At 44.1% G+C, this 15669-nt stretch overlaps 1 protein-coding gene across 3 annotated transcripts in view; it reads left to right on the forward strand.

The window, feature by feature from the left end:
• Positions 1-15669, forward strand: part of LOC124001189 (collagen alpha-1(XII) chain-like) — an 87014-nt gene that overhangs the window by 32300 nt on the left and 39045 nt on the right. For all 3 annotated transcript variants that reach the window (XM_046307795.1, XM_046307794.1, XM_046307796.1), the window contains 7 exons: positions 1742-1881; positions 4710-4839; positions 5417-5562; positions 5992-6121; positions 6328-6464; positions 8719-8848; positions 13091-13230. In XM_046307795.1, coding sequence (XP_046163751.1) covers positions 1742-1881; positions 4710-4839; positions 5417-5562; positions 5992-6121; positions 6328-6464; positions 8719-8848; positions 13091-13230 — 953 coding nt within the window. The remainder of the gene's footprint in view (positions 1-1741; positions 1882-4709; positions 4840-5416; positions 5563-5991; positions 6122-6327; positions 6465-8718; positions 8849-13090; positions 13231-15669) is intronic.

Genomic DNA, 15669 nt, shown 5'->3' on the forward strand with positions numbered 1-15669 from the left:
TTACATACACTTAGGTTGGAGTCATTAAAAATGGTTTTTCAACCACTCCACACATTTCTTGTTAACAAACTATAGTTTTGTCAAGTTGGTTAGGACATCTACTTTGTGCATGACACAAGTCATTTCTCCAACAATTGTTTACATTCAGATTATTTCACTTATAATTCACTATATCACAATTCCAGTGGGTCAGAAGTTTACATACACTAAGTTGACTGTGCCTTTAAACAGTTTGGAAAATTCCAGAAAATTATGTCATGGCTTTAGAAGCCTCCGATAGGCTAATTGACATAATTTGAGTCAATTGGAGGTGTACCTGTGGATGTATTTCAAGGCCTACCTTCAAACTCAGTGCCTCTTCGCTTGACATCATGGGAAAATCAAAAGAAATCAGCCAAGACCTCAGAAAAAAATTGTAGACCTCCACAAGTCTGGTTCATCCTTGGGAGCAATTTCCAAACGCCTGAAGGTACCACGTTCATCGGTACAAACAATAGTATGCAATCTGTACAAACAAGTATAAACACCAAGGGACCACGCAGCCGTCATACCGCTCAGGAAGGAGACGCATTCTGTCTCCTAGAGATGAATATACTTTGATGCGAAAAGTGCAAATAAATCCTAGAACAACAAAGAGTCTCTGAAGATGCTGGAGAAAATATTCACTGTAAAACGAGTCCTATATCGACATAACCTGAAAGGCCACTCAGCAAGGAACAAGCCACTGCACCAAAACCACCATGAAAAAGCCAGACTACGGTTTGCAACTGCACCTGGGGACAAAGATCGTACTTTTTGGAGAAATGTCCTCTGGTCCGATGAAAGAAAAATAGAACTGTTTGGCCATAATGACCATCGTTATGTTTGGTTGAAAAAGGTGTTGTGGGGGACTTTGCTGCAGGAGGGACTGGTGCACTTCACAAAATAGATGGCATCATGAGGAACAAAGATTATGTGGATATATTGAAGCAACATCTCAAGACATTAGTCAGGAAGTTAAAGCTTGGTCGCAAATGGGTCTTCCAAATGGACAATGACCCCAAGCATACTTCCAAAGTTGTGGCAAAATGGCTTAAGGACAACAAAGTCAAGGAATTGGAGTGGCCATCTCAAAGCCCTGACCTCAATCCCATAGAACATTTGTTGGCAGAACTACAAACCTGACTCAGTTGCACCAGCTCTGTCAGGAGGGATGGGACTAAATTCATTCAACTTATTGTGGGAAGCTTGTGGAAGGCTACCTGAAACATTTGACCCAAGTTAATAAATGTAATGCAATGCTACCAAATACTAATTGAGTGTAAACTTCTGACTGGAAATGTGATGAAAGAAAGAAATATAAATATTTAAATAATATAAATAATACATATTATTCTGACATTTCACATTCTTAAAATAAAGTGGTGATCCTAACTGAGCTAAAACAGGGAATTTTTACGAAGATTATACATGTCAGCTTCTACACCTGCATTGCTTGTTGTTTGGGGTTTCAGGCTGGGTTTTTGTACAGCACTTTGAGATATCAGCTGATGTACGAAGGGCTATATAAATACATTTGATTTGATTTGATTTTGCTTTGATTTGGTCAGGAATTGTGAAAAACTGAGTTTAAATGTATTTGTCTAAGGTGTATGTAAACTTCCGACTTTAACTCTAACTAGGAATAAAGTGACATATAATAAACAATGAGATCCTATGCTTTGGGTTGATTTGACCGCCTCTCTCCCATTTTCCCTGATAGGAGGTGGCCCCGAGGCACCCACGGACCTTGTGACCTCAGAGGTGACCCACTATTCGTTCCGTGCCAGCTGGACAGGCCCTGAAGGTCCAGTGGAGAAGTACCGTGTGGAGTACATGACCTTGTCTGGACGCCCTCAGCAGGTACATACCTTTAACCTCCACACTAACTCAACCCTATCAAAGACCAACCCCTCTGTTACTCTTCCCTATCAGCCCCCCAAACCCCTCTGTCCCTCACCCTCTATCAACCCCCAAACCCGTCTGTCACTCCCCCTCTATCACAAATCCCTCTGTCACTCCCCCTCTGTCAACCCCCAAACCCCTCTGTCACTCACCCTCTATCAACCCCCAAACCCCTCTGTCATTCCCCTATATCAACTCCCAAACCCGTCTGTCACGCCCCCTCTATTACAAATCCCTCTGTTACTCCCCCTCTGTCAACCCCCAAACCCCTCTGTCACTCCCCTTCTATCAACCCCCAAATCCCTCTGTCACTCCCCCTCTATCAACCCCCAAACCCATCTGTCACTCCCCCTCTATCACAAACCCCTCTGTCACTCCCCTCTATCAACCCCCAAACCCCTCTGTCACTCACCCTCTATCAACAGCCAAACCCCTCTGTCACACCCCTCTATCACAAATCCCTCTGTCACTCCTGCCTGAGGATGGACTGATGAGGATGGAAGCAAGTTGTAAAGGTTTTGTTCTCAATGACTTACTTTGCTAAATAAAGATAGAAGAGATGACATACTGTAAGTATTCACCCTGACCCCACACCTATCCTACATGTAGCTTTGAGGACATTATGGGCAGGTTTTTGGGAAGACTTTTTCATTGTCCTGGGTTTAGTTCTAGCCTCTGATCTGCCAGATACTAGAGGGAAACCCCAGAAACTCTCCCCACCTCCCTTCCTCAAGCTTGTGTTGGCTGCTCAGTATGAGGGTGTTTGGTAAAATGGGTTTGGCAGAGGGTAAGACCACAAAATACAAGGCTTTCAATTTAGAGTACTAGTAGCAAAAAATGTTTGTTTTGTTTATTTCATATCCCGTTATCTGACAGCTGCAGGGTCTTGGCTCCAGTGTACTAGAATGGGGTAGCTAACTTACAACTTCTTGGAGTCCAATTTCATTTTTCTAAGTATTTATTTTATTCCAACTCTCATGGCTTTGTGATGCAGTGGTCTAGTGTGTGATCAAGGTTTTGTTTGTTTTTTACTCTTCTAAATAGAAACAGAATGGGTCGGAAAGTGTGGAGTTTATTCAGAGTTCCTACAACCAATTTCTGACCCACCACCTGGATTCGGTCCTATGTAGCAAAATTTGAAAGATAATGAAATTGTACTTTTGAGAAAATGGCTCATGAGTATTTTGGTACAGCTACTGGAGAGTTCTTCTTTGTCTACACCCATTCAACATCGTTCGCACCCTCTTAAGCCGTAGCCACACCCATCTCTCTAAGGATTCACAGTGTAGTAAACAACCAAAGATTTCAAGACTGAAAGTAGTAGAGTAGAAGCAAAAAGTAGTAGTAAAAATAAACATTATCTAGTCATTGGCCTATATCCTAATCTGACTTTGGTGCAGGCCATACTGTTCTTCATATTACCGTATCTGATAAACAAACACTATATAAAATCTAAATGTATTTGTCACATGCGCCGGATACAGAAGGTGTAAACGGTACAGTGAAATGGTTACTTGGATAGTGGAGTCTTTTGTTTATACATGTAGCTAGCTAGTTAGCTAGCTAAACAATGAACCATAATCCCAACTCTAATGCTGCGTTCAAAACAACTGGGAACTAAAAAAAAAGACTGGGAAAAATCGATTTGAATGGTCATCCAACTCAGAATTCCAACTCTGGAACTCGGGCCTCTTTCTAGAGCTCCTACACAGATCATACACGTAACGTTAGCCAACGAGCCAGCTAGCTAAAGTTAGCTAGCTTAGTTAACAGAATACTTTAACTTGCAATGAAAATGACTTTCAACAAAATTGGAAACATATAATATCTAAAAATGTCGCTTGACTCTTACCTGTATACATGGGCGAATGCTTCTCCCTTTGTCATGCATGCCACGGTTGCCCTTAGTTTGAAGATGTTATCCGGAGACAAATGTTTTATACAACAGACTCTCTCCGCATTTGGCAATCATCTCTCGGCTTCCACTGGGCATTCCACTGATTTCAAAACTCGGGTCAACTTCTTCCATAACAGCAACACCATTTCTTCCCCACCATTGTCACCAGAAGACTCGACAATGTCTGGTTCATTGAAAATGTTTTGACCTAAATCAGTGATTTCCTCATTGTCTGATTCATTTTCAGAGTTCGAGAGAGTCAGCATTGCACGATCATTAACTTCAGGGCAGCAATGTTGAGAACAATTTGATATCTTTAAAAAAAAGCTGCAGTAGACAGGATTATCCACACATACAGTATTTAACAGCTCATGTTATAAACAGAAGCATTCTTACATGGCAGACCAATGCAAACTCATCTCTCGGCATGTCCAGCCCACCCATTGTCTCGGCCAATCATGGCTAGTGGGAAGGTTCCTGTATTTTCCATGGCTAAACCAACTAGGCTCGTTATTTAACAATTGCATTCATATTTACAAAAGGCATACAAATTTGTTATTAAGGCACATGAAAGTTCACATGTTCCAGCAAGCATTTCTGAAACCCCTTTTTTATTTTTTGAAGTGCCTCTCCTGTAAAGTAGTGACGTGTAACATACGCCTAGCTTCCAGAAACGGGTCATATTTGTGGTTCAATGAAGACCACTAGCATCAACACAGGAAACACTGATAGCTGTACTTTGTTGTATTGTTTGGCTTATTTGTCCTCCAACAGAAACCAACCTTTCCATGCTTGTCAATGGGGTTACTTAAAATAGACAGCCAAAGTCATTCTACAACCTCATACTGTATTCGCCTGGTTCATGTTTACTCTTGTTGTCTGGGTGTAGATGTTTGTTGATGGCTCTGTGACCACAGCCATCCTACCTAACCTGAACCCACTGACTGAGTATCTGGTCAACGTCTACTCTGTCATCGGAGAGGAGAGCAGCGACCCACTGAAGGGCGGTGAAACCACCTGTGAGTCCTAATCTGTTTTTCTGTGTTCTTCTTTAAAACCACTATACTGTACCTGTCCATTACTGTCCTGTAACATACCTGTATGTCCCACACGTAATCTCTATAGGATCAACAATGGATGTCTTTGAGACTGTAAAACAAGTATTCTTCCGTTACATTCAGCACACCACTGTGACTTTATAGACGTTCCTGTGGTGCTTTTCAACGTTAAAGAAAGAACAACACTGTCTTATTTATGATACTATATAAGGCTGATATTATTGTAATCAAAGGGGGATACACTGTTTCAAACTCAAAACCATGCTGTTATTCGGGGCCCACTATGTGCATCAAGAATGAGAGAGGTCTTTTTATGTTGTTCTTCACTATTCTTTTATTTGTCCTCTAGAATGGCGTGATTTTATGAAGCAATTTTCTTTATGAGTTATTTCTCCATAAAAGCTCCTATAAAATACCTCATTGTTTAGTTCTCACTACTTGAATAGGCACATGAAATCGGCATGGCTACGTTTCACTGCAAACATTTCATTTTTGGATGGGATTGTGTGTGTTTCCCTCTCCCTCTTCCCATGTCCAGTGCCCCTCAGCGCAGTGAGGAAGATGATCATCTATGAGGAGCGTCCCACCACCATGAGGGTGAAGTGGGAGGAAGCAGTGGGTGCCACGAACTACATGCTACTCTACAGAGCCATCAACGCCACAGAGCCCTCCGTGGAGAAAGAGGTGAGACGGCAACTGAGAGAGAGAGAGAGAGCGAGAGAAAGAGAGACACGCCAGTCCAACTGCTGCACTGACACACATACACAGATGCTGCCAATGACCGGATATACCGGTCCCCTGCCAATGTCTCCTGACAGCATGCAGATGTCAAGGAGCAGAGATTAATAACTTTCCTTTTATGGATGCAGAGACAACAAAACACAGAATTATTTATTACATTTTTTATCTTACTCTGGCATGATATTAGTTCCTGAGGTGTCAAATCAAGAGGATTAGATCATCTGTAGTATTGGCAAACACTTAGATAAGTTATATGACACTGGACACTGCCTAAGACCCTTAATCTGTGGAAACATGTTCATCCAAACTGCCTGTCTGAACGACAGTGAGCCTTGTAAAATAATGTTTGTTCCGTCATGGTACTCCCTGCAGATGAGAGTTGGAGGGGACACGACTGATGTCCAGTTGGTGCAGCTGATCCCCAACACGGCCTACACTCTGTCCATCTTAGCCCTCCATGGACAGTCAGCCAGCGACCCCCTGACCGAGCAAGGAGTCACATGTACATACAGAACAGTACTCTTCTACCTTCAAATGTTGTTATTAATGTTTTGCGCTCAGTGCCCCAAGGGAGGGTAAGGCACGACAGGTCCTAACTCGTATAGAGTAAATCAGGTCTCCTCACTCCCTAGTTTATGGAATGAAAGGGATTAAAGTAATAATGTAATTTGCTGAGCCTCATGTTCTATATCTCTGTCCCCTCTGTAGTGCCCATGCCTCCTGCGGGAGAGCTGAGGGTCAGAGACGTTACCCATAGCACCCTGAAGATGAACTGGGATGCTGCTCCAGGTGCCGTCCTCAAATACATCATCACCTACACGCCTGATGAGGGAGAGGCCAAAGAGGTGAGATACGACAATCACAATACATCTGTTGGATACAGACGGCAGTGAAAGGAATACTCTGTACTCTACATACTCCCTCTGGGGGCAGAAACATATGCTTAGCTCTCTCTTCTACTGGTCACAGCAGACACCAGCTCCTGTGCTGAGCACATTCTCTGTTTATGTCAGCTAGCAGATTGATATTTTTTACGCATCATTTGAGATATGACATTGGACAGCGTAATGGGAAGGGCAGCTGGTGAGAAGGGTAGCTGGTGAGAAGGGTATGCAGTGGACTTCTGGGGCTGTGCTATTTGACCGGGAGCCTGGTGAGAAGGGTATGCAGTGGACCTCTGGGGCTGTGCTATTTGACCGGGAGCCTGGTGAGAAGGGTATGCAGTGGACCTCTGGGGCTGTGCTATTTGACCGGGAGCCTGGTGAGAAGGGTATGCAGTGGACCTCTGGGACTGTGCTATTTGACCGGGAGCCTGGTGAGAAGGGTATGCAGTTGACCTCTGGGGCTGTGCTATTTGACCGGGAGCCTGGTGGTAGGATCACACCACTGGACCGGGAGCCTGGTGGAAGGATCACACCACTGGACCAAGAGCCTGGTGGAAGGATCACCCCACTGGACCGGGAGCCTGGTGGAATGATCACACCATTGGACCAAGAGCCTGGTGGAATGATCACCCCACTGGACCGGGAGCCTGGTGGAATGATCACACCATTGGACCGGGAGCCTGGTAAAATGATCACACCATTGGACCAAGAGCCTGGTGGAAGGATCACACCATTGGACCGGGAGCCTGTTGGAAGGATCACACCATTGGACCAAGAGCCTGGTGGAAGGATCACCCCACTGGACCGGGAGTCTGGTGGAAGGATCACCCCACTGGACCGGGAGCCTGGTGGAAGGATCACACCATTGGACCAAATCAAATGTATTTATATAGCCCTTCGTGCATCAGCTGATATCTCAAAGTGCTGTACAGAAACCCAGCCTAAAACCCCAAACAGCAAGCAATGCAGGTGTAGAAGCACGGTGGCTAGGAAGAAACCTCCCTAGAAAGGCCAAAACCTAGGAAGAAACCTAGAGAGGAACCAGGCTATGTGGGGTGGCCAGTCCTCTTCTGGCTGTGCCGGGTGGAGATTATAACAGAACATGGCCAAGATGTTCAAATGTTCATAAATGACCAGCATGGTCCAATAATAATAAGGCAGAACAGTTGAAACTGGAGCAGCAGCACGGCCAGGTGGACTGGGGACAGCAAGGAGTCATCATGTCAGGTAGTCCTGAGGCATGTTCCTAGGGCTCAGGTCCTCCAAGAGAGAGAAAGAAAGAGAGAAAGAGAGAATTAGAGAGAGCACACTTAAATTCACACAGGACACCAAATAGGACAGGAGAAGTACTCCAGATATAACAAACTGACCCTAGCCCCCGACACATAAACTACTGCAGTATAAATACTGGAGGCTGAGACAGGAGGGGTCAGGAGACACTGTGGTCCCATCCGAGGACACCCCCGGACAGGGCCAAACAGGAAGGATATAGAGAGCCTGGTGGAATGATCACACCATTGGACCAAGAGCCTGGTGGAAGGATCACCCCACTGGACCGGGAGCCTGGTGGAAGGATCACCCCACTGGACCGGGAGCCTGGTGGAATGATCAAACCATTGGACCAAGAGCCTGTTGGAAGGATCAGCCCACTGGACCAGGAGTCTGGTGGAAGGATCACACCACTGACAGAGATTTCAGACTAAGGAACATTAGGAACGACCTCCTGTACCAAATGCCGTGATCGTGCGATTCCTGAGTACTGAAAAGAAACAGAGAAGTTTATTGTGCATTTAGAAATAGTTTGGGGTACTTTTCCAGTGCAGTATGTTTGTGCTTGACTGTCATATATATTGTATATATATATTTTTTTTACTTGATTGTTTATCTTTCTCCACCTCTGCGTGTGCTAAGGATTTACACATGAAGTGGAGATAACATGCTGTCTCGTCAGATGTATACAAAAGACGCCCACAGTTTCTCTCACAGATTCTTTGGAACTCATCAATGAGAATGGAAAATTACTTTGGAAGGCATTCAACATGACCATAATGAGGAAAACAGAATTACTCATGACAAACTCGAACCCTCCATTTACAAAATAATGCAATAGTTATTCATTTGTTGATACAGGTAAATTATTTATCATGGTTTACACTGGAATAATGTGACAGACTGTAGGGCTTGATGTAAACAAAGATGTTGTTTTGGTCTGCAGCTTGAAGTGGGGGGAGGTGTGACCTCCAAGGCCTTGGACAACCTGATCTCTCAGACTGAGTATGTCCTAGCTGTCACCCCCATCTACAATGATGGAGCTGGAAACCCCATGCTCAACACAGCCATCACAGGTACAGTCACACAGCGTATGTGAGGGTTAACACACTGGGGTTATACTCCATGGAAGTCCTACTCAGTACTATAGGCCCAAAAAACTTTGGGGCCCTAGTTATAGGGTATATTGATGTTTTTGTTATAGGGTATAGTAATATCCTAGTTATAGGGTATAGTGATGTCCTAGTTATAGGGTATATTGATGTTTTTGTTATAGGTTATAGTGATGTCCTAGTTGTAGGGTATATTGATGTTTTTGTTATAGGTTATAGTGATGTCCTAGTTGTAGGGTATATTGATGTTTTTGTTATAGGGTATAGTGATGTCCTAGTTATAGGGTATATTGATGTTTTTGTTATAGGGTATAGTGATGTCCTAGTTATAGGGCATATTGATGTTTTTGTTATAGGGTATAGTGATGTCCTAGTTATAGGGTATATTGATGTTTTTGTTATAGGGTATAGTAATGTCATAGTTATAGGGTATATTGATGTTTTTGTTATAGGGTATAGTGATGTCCTAGTTATAGGGTATATTGATGTTTTTGTTATAGGTTATAGTGATGTCCTAGTTGTAGGGTATATTGATGTTTTTGTTATAGGGTATAGTGATGTCCTAGTTATAGGGTATATTGATGCTTTTGTTATAGGGTATGGTAATGTCCTAGTTATAGGGTATAGTGATGTTTTTGTTATAGGGTATAGTGATGTCCTAGTTATAGGGCATATTGATGTTTTTGTTATAGGGTATAGTAATGTCCTAGTTATAGGGTATAGTGATGTCCTAGTTATAGGGCATATTGATGTTTTTGTTATAGGGTATAGTAATGTCCTAGTTATAGGGTATAGTGATGTCCTAGTTATAGGGCATATTGATGTTTTTGTTATAGGGTATAGTAATGTCCTAGTTATAGGGTATAGTGATGTCCTAGTTATAGGGCATATTGATGTTTTTGTTATAGGGTATAGTGATGTCCTAGTTATAGGGCATATTGATGTTTTTGTTATAGGGTATAGTAATGTCCTAGTTATAGGGTATATTGATGCTTTTGTTATAGGGTATGGTAATGTCCTAGTTATAGGGTATATTGATTTCTTTGTTATAGGGTATGGTAATGTCATAGTTATAAAGTATAGTGATGTCATAGTTATAGGGTATAGTAATGTCATATGTATAGGGTATAGTGATGTCATAGTTATAGGGTATAGTAATGTCATATTTATAGGGTATAATAGTGTCATATTTATAGGGTATAGTGATGTCATATTTATAGGGTATAGTGATATCATATTTATAGGGTATAGTGATGTCATAGTTATAGGGTATAGTAATGTCTTTGTTATAGGGTATAGTAATGTCTTTGTTATAGGGTATGGTAATGTCATAGTTATAGGGTATAGTGATTTCTATGTTATAGGGTATAGTAATGTCATAGTTATAGGGTATAGGGATGTCTTTGTTATAGGGTATAGGGATGTCTTTGTTATAGGGTATAGTAATGTCATAGTTATATGTTATAGGGATGTCTTTGTTATAATGTCATAGTAATGTCACCTCTCTTTCGTATCTTATGAGATCCCCAAAGATTGGAAAGCTGTCGCGGTCATCCCCCTCTTCAAAGGGGGAGACACCTTAGACCCAAACTGTTATAGACCTATATCCATCCTGCCCTGCTTTTCTAAAATATTCTAAATCCAAGTTAATAAACAGATCACCGACCATTTCGAATCCCACCATACCTTCTCCATTATACAATCTGGTTTCCGAGCTGGTCATGGGTGCACCTCAGCCACGCTCAAGGTCCTAAATGATATCATAACCGCCATTGATGAAGACAGTACTGTGCAGCCGTCTTCAACGACCTGGCCAAGGCTTTCGACTCTGTCAATCACCGCATTCTTATCGGCAGACTCAATAGCCTTGGCTTCTCAAATGACTGCCTCACCTGGTTCACCAACTACTTCTCAGATAGATTTCAGTGTGTCAAATCGGAGGGCCTGTTGTCTGGACCTCTGGCAGTCTCTATGGGGGTGCCACAGGGCTTAATTCCCGGGCTGACTCTTTTCTCTGTATATATCAATGATGTCGCTCTTGCTGCTGGTGATTCTCTGATCCACATCTATGCAGACGACACCATTCTGTATACATCTGGCCCTTCTTTGGACAATGTGCTAACAAACCTCCAAACGAGCTTCAACGCCATACAACACTCCTTCTGTGGCCTCCAACTGCTTTTAAATGCTAGTAAAACTAAGTGCATGCTCTTCAACCGATTTCTGCCCGCACCCTCCCGCCCAACTAACATCACTACTCTGGACGGTTCTGACCTAGAATATGTGGACAACTACAAATACCTAGGTGTCTGGCTAGACTGTAAACTCTCCTTCCAGGCTCATATTAAACATCTCTAATCCAAAATGAAATCTAGAATCAGCTTCCTATTTCGCAACAAAGCATCCTTCACTCATGTTGCCAAACATACCCTCGTAAAACTGACTATCCTGCCGATCCTTGACTTTGGCGATGTAATTTACAAAATAGCCCCCAACACTCTACTCATCAAACTGGATGTAGTCTATCACAGTGCCATCCGTTTTATCACCAAAGCCCCATATACTATCCACCATTGTGACCTCTGCTCTCGTTGGCTGGCCCTCACTTCATATCCATCGCCAAGCCTGCTGGCTCCAGGTCATCTATAAGTCTTTGCTAGGTAAAACCCGCCTTATCTCAGCTTACTGGTCACCATAGCAACACCCACCCTTAGCACGCGCTCCAGCAGGTATATTGCACTGGTCCTACCCAAAGCCAACACTTCCTTTCACCGCCTTTCCTTCCAGTTCTCTGCTGCCAATGACTGGAACGAATTGCAATAAACTGGAGTCTTATATCTCCCTCTCTAACTTTAAGCATCAGCTGTCAGAGCAGCTTACCGATTACTGTACCTGTACACAGCCAACCTGTAAATTGCACACCCAACTACCTCATCAACATATTATTACTTACCCTCTTGCTCTTTTGCTCCCCAGTATATCTCTACTTGCACATCCTCATCTGCATATATATCTCTCCAGTATTAATGCTCAATTGTAATTATTTTAACCTCTGTGGCCTATTTATTTCCTTCCTCCCTACTCTTCTACATTTGCACACACTGTACGACCTCATCTCCATATCTATTTTTCTTTTGTGTTATTGACTGTATGTTTGTATGTGTTACTCTGTTGTTTTTGTCGCACTGCTATGCTTTATCTTGGCCAGGTCTCAGTTGCAAATGAGAACTTGTTCTCAACTGGCCTACCTGGTTAAATAAAGGTGAAATAAAAAATAAAATAAATATATAGTTATAGGGTATAGTAATGTCACAGTATTTAAATTATATATATTTTTTAATTACCCCTTTTTCTCCCCAATTTCGTAATATCTGATTGATAGTTACAGTCTTGTCCCATTGCTGCAACTCCCCTATGGACTCTGGAGAGGCGAAGGTAAAGAGCCACGCGTCCTCTGAAACATGACCCTGTTAAGCCGCACTGCTGTGTGTCGGAGGAAACACCGTCCAGCTGGCGGTTGAAATCCGCTTTGCTTGTGCTCGGCCCACAATAAGGAGTCTCTAGAGCGCGATGGGACAAGGAAATCTCGGCCGGCCAAACCCTCCCCTAACCCGGACATCACTGGGCCAATTGTACGCCGCTTCGTGAAACAGCCTGGGATCGAACCCGGGTCTGTAGTGACGCCTCAAGCACTGCAGTGCCTTAGACTGCTGCGCCACTCAGGAGGACAGAGATGCCATAGGGTGTAGTGATGCCCTGGTTATAGGGTACAGTGATGCCCTGGTTATAGGGTACAGTGATGCCCTGGTTATAGCGTACAGAGATGCCCTGGTTATAGGGTATAGCGATGCCCTGGTTATAGGGTACAGTGATGCCCTGGTTATAGGGTATAGTGATGCCCTGGTTATAGGGTGTAGTGATGCCCTGGTTATAGGGTGTAGTGATGCCCTGGCTATAGGGTGTAGTGATGCCCTGGCTATAGGGTGTAGTGATGCCCTGGCTATAGGGTGTAGTGATGCCCTGGTTATAGGGTGTAGTGATGCCCTGGTTATAGGGTGTAGTGATGCCCTGGTTATAGGGTGTAGTGATGCCCTGGTTATAGGGTGTAGTGATGCCCTGGTTATAGGGTGTAGTGATGCCCTGGTTATAGGGTATGGTAATGGCATGGCAATCTCTCCCATATAATTTTTCATTTCTTCTGTGTAGATGTTGTTCCTGCTCCTAAGAACCTGCGTTTCTCTGAGGTGACCCAGACCAGCTTCAGAGCCGACTGGGACCATGGGGCCCATGACGTGGCCCTCTATCGTATCGGCTGGGCTAAGAAAGGAGAAACCAACTTTCAATATGTAAGACAACCATCCAGGTGGTTTGCACTGACATTAGATTTTGATTAACTATGTACAGAATATTGGTATAATGTACAGAATTGGATTATTCTTGGTAGTCTCAATAAAGTTGTGATGAGAAAGCATTGCCGACATATATTCTATATGCCCTGTTGTGTTGTGTCTCCCAGTCAATAAGCCCTGTTGTGTCTCCCAGTCTATAAGCCCTGTTGTGTTGTGTCTCCCAGTCTATAAGCCCCGTTGTGTTGTGTCTCCCAGTCTATAAGCCCCGTTGTGTTGTGTTTCCCAGTCTATAAGCCCTGTTGTGTCTCCCAGTCTATAAGCCATGTTGTGTCGTGTCTCCCAGTCTATAAGCCCTGTTGTGTTGTGTTTCCCAGTCTATAAGCCCTGTTGTGTCTCCCAGTCTATAAGCCCTGTTGTGTTGTGTCTCCCAGTCTATAAGCCTTGTTGTGTCTCCCAGTCTATAAGCCCTGTTGTGCTGTGTCTCCCAGTCTATAAAACCCTTTGTGTTGTGTCTCCCAGTCTATAAGCCCTGTTGTGTTGTGTTTCCCAGTCTATAAGCCCTGTTGTGTCTCCCAGTCTATAAGCCCTGTTGTGTTGTGTCTCCCAGTCTATAAGCCTTGTTGTGTCTCCCAGTCTATAAGCCCTGTTGTGCTGTGTCTCCCAGTCTATAAAACCCTTTGTGTTGTGTCTCCCAGTATATAAGACCTGTTGTGTCGTGTCTCCCAGTCTATAAGCTCTGTTGTGTCGTGTCTACCAGTCTATACGCCCTGTTGTGTTTTGTCTCCCAGTCCATAAGCCCTGTTGTGTCTCCCAGTCTATAAGCCCTGTTGTGTTGTCTCCCAGTCTATAAGCCCTGTTGTGTTGTGTCTCCCAGTCCCTAAGCCCTGTTGTGTTGTGTCTCCCAGTTTATAGGACCTGTTGTGTCTACCAGTCTATAAACTCTGTTGTGTCGTGTCTCCCAGTCTATAAACCCTGTTGTGTTGTTTCTCCCAGTCGATAAACCCTGTTGTGTTGTTTCTCCCAGTCGATAAGCCCTGTTGTGTTGTGTCTCCCAGTCTATAAGCCCTGTTGTGTTGTGTCTCCCAGTCTATATGCCTGGTCGTGTCTCCCAGTCTATAAGCCCTGTTGTGTTGTTTCTCCCAGTCGATAAGCCCTGTTGTGCTGTCTCTCCCAGTCTATAAGCCCTGTTGTGCTGTGTCTCCCAGTCTATAAGCCCTGTTGTGTTGTTTCTCCCAATCCATAAGCCCTGTTGTGTCACCCAGTCTATAAGCCCTGTTTTGCTGTGTCTCCCAGTCTATAAGCCCTGTTGTGTCTCCCAGTCTATAAGCCCCGTTGTGTTGTTTCTCCCAGTATATAAGCCCTGTTATGTCTCCCAGTCCATAAGCCCTGTTGTGCTGTGTCTCCCAGTCGATAAGCCCTGTTGTGTTGTTTCTCCCAGTCGATAAGCCCTGTTGTGTTGTTTCTCCCAGTCGATAAGCCCTGTTGTGTTGTCTCCCAGTCCATCAACCCTGTTGTGTTGTCTCCCAGTCCATCAACCCTGTTGTGTTGTTTCTCCCAGTCCATATACCCTGTTGTGTCTCCCAGTCCATAAGCCCTGTTGTGTTGTTTCTCCCAGTCGATAAGCCCTGTTGTGTTGTCTCCCAGTCTATTAGCCCTGTTGTGTGTCCCAGACTATAAGCTGTGTTGTGTTGTTTCTCCCAATCCATAAGCTCTGTTGTGTCTCCCAGTCTATAAGCCCTGTTGTGTTTTGTCTCCCAGTCTATAAGCCCTGTTGTGTTTTGTCTCCCAGTCTATAAGCCCTGTTGTGTCTCCCAGTCTATAAGCCCTGTTGTGTCTCCCAGTCTATAAGCCCTGTTGTGTTGTTTCTCCCAATCCATAAACCCTGCTGTGTCTCCCAGTTGATAAGCCCCGTTGTGGTTTGTCTCCCAGTCTATAAGCCCTGTTGTGCTGTCTCTCCCAGTCTATAAGCCCTGTTGTGCTGTGTCTCCCAGTCTATAAGCCCTGTTGTGTTGTTTCTTCCAATCCATAAGCCCTGTTGTGTCACCCAGTCTATAAGCCCTGTTTTGCTGTGTCTCCCAGTCTATAAGCCCTGTTGTGTCTCCCAGTCTATAAGCCCCGTTGTGTTTTTTCTCCCAGTCTATAAGCCCTGTTGTGTCTCCCAGTCCATAAGCCCTGTTGTGCTGTGTCTCCCAGTCGATAAGCCCTGTTGTGTCTCCCAGTCGATAAGCCCTGTTGTGTTGTTTCTCCCAGTCGATAAGCCCTGTTGTGTTGTTTCTCCCAGTCGATAAGCCCTGTTGTGTTGTTTCTCCCAGTCTATAAGCCCTGTTGTGTTGTTTCTCCCAGTCTATAAGCCCTGTTGTGTTGTCTCCCAGTCCATCAACCCTGTTGTGTTGTCTCCCAGTCCATCAACCCTGTTGTGTTGTTTCTCCCAGTCCA

Source organism: Oncorhynchus gorbuscha, linkage group LG17, assembly GCF_021184085.1.
Source record: "Oncorhynchus gorbuscha isolate QuinsamMale2020 ecotype Even-year linkage group LG17, OgorEven_v1.0, whole genome shotgun sequence".
NCBI lineage: Eukaryota > Metazoa > Chordata > Actinopteri > Salmoniformes > Salmonidae > Oncorhynchus > Oncorhynchus gorbuscha.